At 42.1% G+C, this 10,000-nt stretch overlaps 1 protein-coding gene across 6 annotated transcripts in view; it reads left to right on the plus strand.

Moving 5' to 3' along the window:
* Positions 1-10,000, plus strand: part of LOC138006035 (gamma-aminobutyric acid type B receptor subunit 1-like) — a 48,631-nt gene that overhangs the window by 17,086 nt on the left and 21,545 nt on the right. For all 6 annotated transcript variants that reach the window (XM_068852193.1, XM_068852215.1, XM_068852221.1 and 3 more), the window contains 4 exons: positions 1,709-1,879; positions 2,191-2,319; positions 3,124-3,189; positions 3,679-3,903. In XM_068852193.1, coding sequence (XP_068708294.1) covers positions 1,709-1,879; positions 2,191-2,319; positions 3,124-3,189; positions 3,679-3,903 — 591 coding nt within the window. The remainder of the gene's footprint in view (positions 1-1,708; positions 1,880-2,190; positions 2,320-3,123; positions 3,190-3,678; positions 3,904-10,000) is intronic.

The following is a 10,000-nucleotide window of genomic DNA, read 5'->3' on the forward strand; positions in this document are numbered from 1 at the left end:
TCAGTCGTTAACTTTGATCAAGGACTAGTGATCCCATGCGAAACGGTACACGACTGGGTTCCCCACGGGGAACGGGGAACCAGGAACGAGTTTACAGTCGTATTCCGTATAAGAATTCAAATTGGATGACGAAACCATATAAAGAGAGTGAATTTAACAGGTCTTACTATCATAATACTGATATGAAAGCAAAGTTTTGAGACTAGGGCCACTGTTTGCTGTCATTGGACTACTCGCTTTCATTTCAATATTGCTGATAGGGCAAGACAAAACACCATCGCTTACCAGGTGTGTAACAAATTTGAACTTGGACCCGATCGGTATGGTGTGTTTCAACAGTTTCGTGCATAAAGCCTCCCCGGAAAGCAAAATTAGCTAATTTCGGGGTGCAGGGATGGCGCTGTTGTGAGAGCACTCGCCTCCCACCAGTGTGGCCCGGCTTCTATTACATACATTGAGATATAGAGGGAAAACTTCGACGCTAAAAAGTCCCAGAAAATCGCTTACAGCGGTACAAAAACCACACAGAAGACACGATCCCTCACAAATAATACAAGGTAAAAAGTTTTTTGTTCAAAACTTCGCCTATATATTTTCAGTTTCATGATCAAGTACAGTTGTTTTCTCCAAACTTTTTCACTAATTCCATCAGTTTGGTGAACGTGTGGTTTATCTCTTCACAGGTTGTTTCATGTGTTTGTTGCAGTGAGCCACTAAGTTGAATAAATAAAATGTTAAGTTCCCTGAAAGTCTGCCTTATTTGATCAATTCGACCTGCTACTTCCTCGCTGCTATCTGCCGATAATTTTGGAACAAGCACCTACAAACGCGAACTCAGAAAAAAGATGCAGATTTCAGCAAAACAAAAAGTTGAAACGTCGAAACAAATGTTAGCAATTATTGCAGGAAGGTCGACTTCGAACGGCAGGTTTCTTTTGCAGGTCACAGGTCATTGTTTTACTAATACAGAAAGCATCCTAAACAGTCATAAAAGCTAACCTTAGGCCTAATTAGGCCTTAGGTTGATTAGTGAGGCCTAAAGAAAAGTATCCTAAACATTCGTAAAAGGTAGCCTTGGGCCTAATTAGGCCTAAAGAAAAGTTTTTAGGCCTATGGTTAGCTATTATGAATGTTTAGGATGCTTTCTGTATAAGTAAAACAATGACCTGTGACCTGTGACCTGTAAAAGAAACCCGCCACACTTCGAGTACTCACCCAGAAATACTTTGTCCAATGACTAAGCCTTTGGGCAATATTGAATGAAAGCGAGTAGTCCAATGACAGCAAACAGCGGCTCTAGTCTCAAAAGTTTGCTTTAATATCAGTATTTTAGTTGTAAGATCTGTTAAATTCACCCTCTTACTTGGTTTCGTCAGCCATTTTGAAGTGTTTTGCGGATTACCGCTGTGAACTCGTTCCCAGACTCCGGTTCCCCGGTTTCCCGGTTCCCTCTTAACTCCCTTAACTCTTAGTAACATTCGTTCCCAACGATAAAACAGTAAACTGGAGATCAATATCAAACTACCACTTTAATCTGTCCAAACAACGAACGAAAACAGCTGACTCACTCCAACGAAGACAACCTAAATCCTCTTCACACGAAAAAATGTCTTGTTTCCAGGAGCACACACTGTAAGTTGCAGAAACCCTAGTGAAAACACTCGTGACTGAAGATATCTGTAAATCTGTATCATTATCTTCTGGACAGGTTACCTATATAAGAACTACACAGGAAGTGTTCGATGACTCATTTGGAATCACATTTGCGCGAATACCGGAGTCATTTAATGAAGCTAAAATCAAATTGGTGGAGTATTTTAATTGGACCAGGGTTGCTGTTGTGTACGATTTCTCAACTGACGCTGGCCGTTATGTTAAGGTGTGTTTTGTTGTTGTTTGGTGCCCATTCGATAACTTGAAGAGTCCCCAACAAATTAAAATACATGAATCTCACACTAGCGTTGTCGGAATGCAAGCAGAGGCAATGAGACCTAAAGTGAGTATGGATTTTCACTCTTACAGTCGACGTCGCTGCTGTATATTTAGAAAGAAAAGAAGTTCACTCTTACAGTCATGCATTATTTCTATGTTCCTTGTCTGAACGAAAATACTAGCTTTTCTTTGACCAAGGAACTTTTTCTTCTTTGACTAAAAAGTAACTCACATAGCTTATTTCACCTTTGCCATCAGGTTGTGAACCATCTTTCTCTACAGAAAAAAAAATTCGACATTGTCGCATACGAAGCCATTAACTCGCAGTTAACTACAAATGATAATAAATTACATGACTCTCTCCAAGGACAACTTACGAAGCTAAAGGTAACACGACTTGTTCTTTACTCGTACAAATTAAATTCGAACTGCAAATGCATGTCTGCCGATTAGCGTTCTCAGTATAGGAAGGGTCTGCTCAGAAAGGACACATCGGTGATTATAGAGATTCTTGCGTTCTGACTGGCTACAACATCAGGCTCCCCCTACGATTGCCCCCTACGATTGCCGGCTTTACAACAAGCATCGTGAATCTCTGGTTTGGTTCAAAAGCTTGCTTTAACTTTTGATTTATTTTACCCCAGTCATGAGCGATGGTCAATTACTTGTCTAACAAGCGAACAGACGCAGTGTCTTTTAATCGCCACAACTTTAGTTTGCATTTGCTACATGAGAATTGTAACCATTCTTAATTTAACTAAAAGGCCCACTTGAGCGCCCACGCATGCGTTGTGTATAGTTGCTGTTGGCGAGCCAATCTCGACCCCAGACTCCGCTTTTCTTTTGGTCAGCACCAAGGACACCGACTCTGGTCACTTCCAAGACAGGAAGTCCGCAATTCACGGGCTTCCGGCTCATCTACGCACGCTCAGAAATTTGAAGCAACAATGAGTGTCAACGGTTACAAAAATGGACCTTCACTACGACTGCGCATAAATTGGAAGTGGCCAGACTCCGTGTTCTTGGTGCTAACCAAAAGAAAAGCCGACTCTGGGGATTGCTGGCGTGCTTAAGTCGTCTCCAAGAAAGAGCCGAAAAGGTGAACTGAGAGGAATTGATGTTTACCATACTAGTAATTTATAAAACTCATTTGATTTACTTGGATTTTTTTCTGTTGATATTTATCAAAAGGATCAGGACCTCAAAATATTTCTTGGGGAATTTGGTCCTGTAGCAGCAACCCTGATATTTTGCGAGGTAAGGCAGAATGATCGATTTATTGATCGGTCGACTGAAGAATTTCTTCTCGACAGTTTTAGTCTCTTAAGTACAAAACATTAGGGAGATAAAGTACTACCTAATGAGACTAAAATTAATTTTTTTGGGTGCTGTTTTTGCTGATATTGCGGTTGTTTTTCGATCAACAAAAAGATCGGATCCAAAAAAACAACCTTAAACGTTTACTCGACGGTACTGGAGCTGCAATCATTAGGTCATTCGATCGGCCAAAAAAACAGATCTCCATTGTTATTAAGTGGCACGAAATATTTATCGGTTCGGCAACTTGATTTTTCCCCTGTTTTTTGAATGGAACAGACCCTTCTTTCAGAAAGTTTTCGTCGAATTTTACCTCAGTTTTCGTTTTGTAGTTACATGCAATCGAAATACAGAGCAACTAAGTAAAGCCATTTGTCCGTAATTTAAGCACAAAGACACCTAATCAGTTTTATTTCTTTTAAATCGCAGCTATACAGGATAGGAATGTATGGACCAGAATACGTGTGGATCTTGAACCCCGACGCTGGCAGCATTGAAGACTGGGTCCGCTTAGCTAATTTGCAAGCTGAAAAAAATCAATCGGGAGTTCCAACCTGTACCAGGGAGCAGTTCGAAGTGGTTGTGAACAGAACTTTTTTACTTGCTAAGACTGGCTTAAGAAGGGATGATAACACAAAAACTGATTCTGGCTTAGTAAGGAAATTTTTTTGATTCAAATTTAAGCACACACTTCAGGATTAGTATCAGTCACGTGATCTTCATTCCGATACAGCTGATTGATTGATTGATTGATTGATTGATCAGTTTATTTATCCCTCTTGCAGCTACAGCTGAATTACAAGGGAACCAGCAACTATATTATTGATATTTATAAGTATAAAAATTGTTCATCCGTTCAGTCCTGGCAACTACTTTAACACTGCTATTTACAACAGAGCCAGAGCAAAGAGAATACCCATGGTGGGTTTCAGAACAAGTCAATAGTGATCTTTAAATTCTAGGACGAGGACGAGAACGAGTACGAGATTTGACTGCCCGTTTATAGCGAAAATACTTAGAAGATTCATAATAATACCGACGATTAATCTTACTCCTTGTTACCAGTGTAGGTTGCTCAGTTATTCCAGAGTTATTAGCTATGGTTATACTTATTGCTTGTAACGTAGCCTTTTTGCTGATCGAAAAATGCCAAAACTGCTACCGTGTTGTTGACTTGTTTTGAAAGGCCGACATTCTTGCAAAACCTCGTACTAAAATGACCACGGTATCACGTTTTTCCTGCCAAAATGACGCTGGTTTGCGCTCGCTCGCTGTTGTTCTATGAGGAAATCTCGTACTCGTAGTCGTTCTCGTCCTAGAATCTAAAGCTCTCTAATAACACGATAGCAGTTTTGGAATTTTTCAATCAGCAAAAAGTCTCAGTTACTAGCAATAAGAATAACCGAGCAACCTATACTGCTGACAAAGAGTAAGAGTAAGATTAATCGTACGGGTGTAGTCGGATGTCGATGGAGTTTTATTCTGGTTATTCACACACACCGCCTGGTTGTGTGTGCTCTCTACTTTTGCATAATGTGCTAACCTACTTATATATGCATATGCGAAATGTAATATACAATAGGTGCTAATTTGGTGCCGCTATGTTACATCCCCTTCTCTTAAAACTATATTAATTAAATGGAAAACAAACAAACACAAAATCTTCATTCGGGCCAACGTATCTTATACATATGTTGACAATGAATAAAACTAGTAACAATATATACATATATATATACAGGGATTTGCTGTCTAGTATCAACTATTAAAGCAAGCGTCGGAGATTAAGTCTTTCCGGTGCCCGGATTTCACGTCTCGCGCGTGATTTTCTTGGTCCTTTCTCGGCTTCTCCTGTTACACTAGAACATTGTGGATTGGGGTCTTGAGGGCTGTATAGTCAAATTGCCACTTGATGGGTCATATGCTGAATTGCCTGCCGCAGTGGATTCTCGTAGAATGGCGCTTGAATATTGCGCAGTCATGCTTCTTTGGGACACGCAATCCGAAGAGTTGTTTGCCGAGTTGTTGGAAGCATTATTCGGTCTAAGATGGATACTATTTCTTCGAAATTGGGCACCAGTTCCAGTTTCTATGAGATATGAGCGGGGTGTCTCTCCCTGATCTATGACCCTAGCAGGATTCCATGTCTTTCTCACAGGATCTTGTACATATATAGCTTGGTCCCTGTGTAATTCAGGGAGCTTCTTGGTATTCCTGTTGTAATAGTGGCATTGGTTGTCTTGTCTCGCTTTGAGCCAATTTCTAACTTCGTCTTGGTTCTTTGATGGCTGGATCTTACCAGGAAGTGTGGATTTAAATACTCGGTCATTCAGTAATTCAGCTGGTGACGGTATATTGGAACTCAGGGGCGTTGTTCGTAGAGCCAGCAGGGCTGGATCTATGTCTTTAGTTCTTTAGTCTCTCTGCACTTCAGGATCGTCTTCTTAACCGTTTGGACTTGGCGTTCAACGAACCAATGGCCACGTGGGTAATGTGGAGATGACGTCACAATTTCAAACCCGTACTGGCTTGCCAGTTGATGGAACTCGCCGGATGTAAACTGAGTGCCGTTGTCGCATTGAAGAGATTCTGGGATTCCATTTTCTGCGAATAGCATTTTCATTTCATTAACAACGGCCCCGGATGTGAGGTTTTGAAGTTTCTTGACAAATGGGAACTTGGAATAATAGTCGACAACTATGAGGAACCACGACTGTTGAACGCAGAAAAGGTCTGCGCTCAGTGTTTTCCACGGTCTTGAAGGGATCTCTGTTGGTATCATTGGTTCCTTTTGCTGGGAATTGTGGTACTTCTGGCAAACACAACATGAGTTTACAAGGTTTTCAATTTCTTTGTGGATTTGCTGCAAGATGTTGCCTCTCAAGGATTCAGGTACTATAACACGGCTTCCAAGAAGTATCAGCCCATCTTCTACTGATATATCATCTCGTAGGGGCCAGTATGGTTTTAGCGCCGAAACAATTTTCTTCCCACTGTCAGGCCAACCTTGCATAACTTTGTGGGCTAGAAGCTGTAGGATTTTATCTTTCGCAGTTTCCTTTTTGAACTCTTCCATTTTGGCTGGGGTGATTCTGATTAGATGGTGTACTTTCACATTCATGTTCGACACTTCAAATTCATCCAACGGCGAAAGGCGTGACAGGACGTCAGCTGTAACCATTTCTCTTCCTGGAAGATATTTAATGACGCAGTCGTAAGGTTGTAAACACAACAGCATTCTTTGAAGGCGTGGAGGTGCTTGCATCAGGTTCTTTTTATGGATCTGTTCCAGGGGACGATGGTCTGTTTTAACTACGAACGATCTTCCATAGAGATATGAATGGAATTTTTCGCAGCCGTATACCACTGCCAATAGTTCCCGTTCGATATTAGCATATCTGGTCTCCGCAGGGGTAAGTGCTTGGCTCTTGTCGTTTTAGAAGAGAGCTGCGTCCAAGCCCTTAATTGATGCATCAACATGGAGGACAACTGGTTCATTTCTGTCATAGTAGGCCAAGGTCGTTGTGGTACATATCAATGCCTTCACCTTCTCAAAGGCTTTCGAATGTTATGGATTCCATGTGAAATCAGCGTTCTCCTTTAAGAGGTTTCTTAAGGGGGCAGCGTGGTCAGCTAGATTGGGGATGAATGAGCTCATGTAGGTTGCCATCCCCAAAAAGGTGTGAAGCTCCTTCTTGTCTTTAGGCGGTTCTAAACTTTCTATGGCTCTGACTTTATCTGGGCTGGGTTTGACACCGTCTGGTGTGTAGAGCATACCAAAGAAATTGCACTCCTTTCTTTTGATAACGCACTTCTAGTCATTGAGCTTGATGCCGGCCTGTCTGGTACGTTCCATGGTTTCATGTAGGTGTAAGTCATGCTCTTTGTCGTTTCTTTCCATAGACTGTGACGTGATCTGCAATACCAGTGGCTCCCAGGCAATCACGATACGTCTCATCAATCTTGAACTGGAAGATATCTTGACTCATTCGTAGGCCAAACGGCATTCTGAGGAAACGATACCGACCAAATGGTGTATTGAAGGTTGTCAGGTACGAGGACTCGTCATCTAGTTTGACATTCCAATAGCCATTGCGAGCGTCGAGCTTACTAAAAAGCTTTGCTCCTGATAATTTGGGTGTGATTTCCTCTAGAGTGGGTATGGGATGATGTTCTCTTTTGATCGCCTTATTCAGGTCTTTGGGATCGAGGCATAAACGAAGTCGCCCATTTTTTTTTTCTCTAATGACTGGTGCAGGGAGTTAACCCAATCCGTAGGTTGGGTTACTTTCGCAATGATATCTTGGCTTTCCATCTCACGTAATTCGGCTTGTAATTTGTCTTTCAACTCTACAGGTACTTTGCGGGGTGCATGGACCACCGGTGATACTTCAGGATCCAGTGTGATGTGGTATGTGTAGTCATCAAAACATCCAACTGCGCCATTAAAACATTCTGGGTACATATCCATCAGCTCTTGGTTTACTTGTGATTGATGGCCGCTCTTCCAGTGGTACATGACTTCCAATGTAACTCGAGCTTTTCTTTTAAGTACCCGGATTTTGAGCTGGGGAATTGAAGCTGCTAGTTGGATCAGCCTGGTTTAATTGATTTGTTCTTAGCGTACAGTGGAGGGAGACTAATTTTAGTGCAATGCACGCTTTTAGACCGAGGCCCTGAAGTATCCGCGTGACGTAGAAAATGCAGTTAATCTTCTTCTCTTTGTATACTTGCACGAGATGTTTATAGTGCCAAGCTGCTTGATTACAGAGCCACCGTATGCTGAGAGGACGGCTTCATTCTTTTCCAGTACTTCTGGTTTGAGGTTTCCTTCGTCATCAAACTTCTCTGGGGCGATTATGCGAAGTAGCCTGATAGGCAAAACATTGCTCTGTGCACCTGTGTCCACCTTGCACTGGAGATTAATTTTCCGCTTCTTTTCAGGCTGGGTTATTTCCAGTGTTGCAAAGACTTCATCGCGTGTGTCGTGTGTCGTCGAATGTTGCGTGTCTTCTATGGTGTTAACCTCGATTGTACTAATGGTGAGAATTTCATCATTGTCTTCATCGCCCCTGTTTTCAATCGTGTGAATAGATTTTTTGAAAACCAGCTTTCTTCCTTGGATAAATTGTTTCCGTTTACTGGTTCGGCAGACAGATTGCCAATGATTAGCTTTGCCGCATTTTTGACATAGTGTACCGTAGGCTGGACCTCGGGTGTTGTTTTCCGCAGTTGTTACAGGATTCCCTTTCTTGTTCCTTATGAATGGCATCTACACTTCTATCCTCTTGATGGCTTTCGCTACTTCCTGCCAGTGTCTTCATATGTTTACTTGTCGCCTCGTGGCTTCTTGCAATCTCGATAGCGCCTGCAAGGGTCAATGATTTGTCTCGGCCTATGAGGGACTTCTGTGGGAGGCGCGGTGGCCTCTTGGTTAGTGCGCTCGACTCGGGATCGAGTGGTCCGGGTTCGAGGCCTGGCCTGGGACATTGTGTTGTGTTCTTGGGCAAGACACTTTACTCTCACGGCGCCTCTCTCCACCCAGGTGTATCAATGGGTACCGGCGTAATGCTGGGGGTAACCCTGCGATCGACTGCATCCCATCCAGGGGGAGTATAAATACTCCTAGTCGCTTCATGCTATGGAAACCGGAGATAAGCGCCAGCCTGATGGGCCAGCCTGATGGGCCAAATAAGCTGATCTAGAACTCTGTCTTCGACTTCGGTGCTGTCGCGAAATTGACATTTTGCTGCTAGCTTTTTTAATCTTGAGATAAAATCGTCCACTGGCTCGCTTTGTTCTTGTCGCATTCCTTGTAGTGTGTATCTGTGAATTCGATGACTCGTCTTCGGCTCCAATTGATTCTCGAACCGTTCGAAAATAATGGCAGGCTTTTTCCTCTCTTCCTCCTTTGTAAATGTCCAACTGTTGTAAATGTCCAGACCTTTTTCACCCGACCAGAGTAAAATATAGCTCACTTTTTCTTCGTCATCGGCGTCTTTGAGAACGCTTGAGAACATAAGCTAACATTTTTGTTTGAATCTTGCGAATGTAGTTATCGGATCAGGAGCGTCCCAGTTCATCTGTGGCGACGCAAAAGACGTTGCTGTTGCCATAATTCGCTTCTGCTGGCCTCTTTCAATTTGACTCTAGCGATTATTTTTGTAAAATGCTGCCACCATGTAGTCGGATGTCGATGGAGTTTTATTCTGGTTATTCACACACACCGCCTGGTTGTGTGTGCTCTCTACTTTTGCATAATGTGCTAACCTACTTTATATATGTATATGCGAAATGTAATATACAATAGGTGCTAATTTGGTGCCGCTATGTTACAACGGGTTATAATTTTTTTGTAAGTATTTTCGCTAGAAACGGCCAGTGAAAACTTGTACTCATTCTCGTCCTAGAATGTAAAGGTCCCTAACTAAAAATTCATACACTGGAACGGATTATTGGCAAAATAAAATGCTCTTTATAAAGAGCGTTTGTTTTCGCTATAGAAGCGAAGTGATGGAAACAATTTTTTATGTAATTTATGTTAATGCTTATGGCAGTTTCATCTGACTGTGGTTGTAGGTTGGCCATTTCATCGCAGGATTTCAGTGCTTTGATGAAGTGGAACTTATTGCGACTGAGGCAGACTAGTACAAAAGCTTATAATTAACGGATAGACCCCATGCAGAAGTAGCTGTCATTCAACTTGCTTGTTCTTGATCACCTTTACTCGTATTAGCACCACATTTCTTTT

The sequence above is a fragment of the Montipora foliosa genome, chromosome 1 (assembly GCF_036669935.1).
Source record: "Montipora foliosa isolate CH-2021 chromosome 1, ASM3666993v2, whole genome shotgun sequence".
In the NCBI taxonomy this organism is placed as follows: Eukaryota; Metazoa; Cnidaria; class Anthozoa; order Scleractinia; family Acroporidae; genus Montipora; species Montipora foliosa.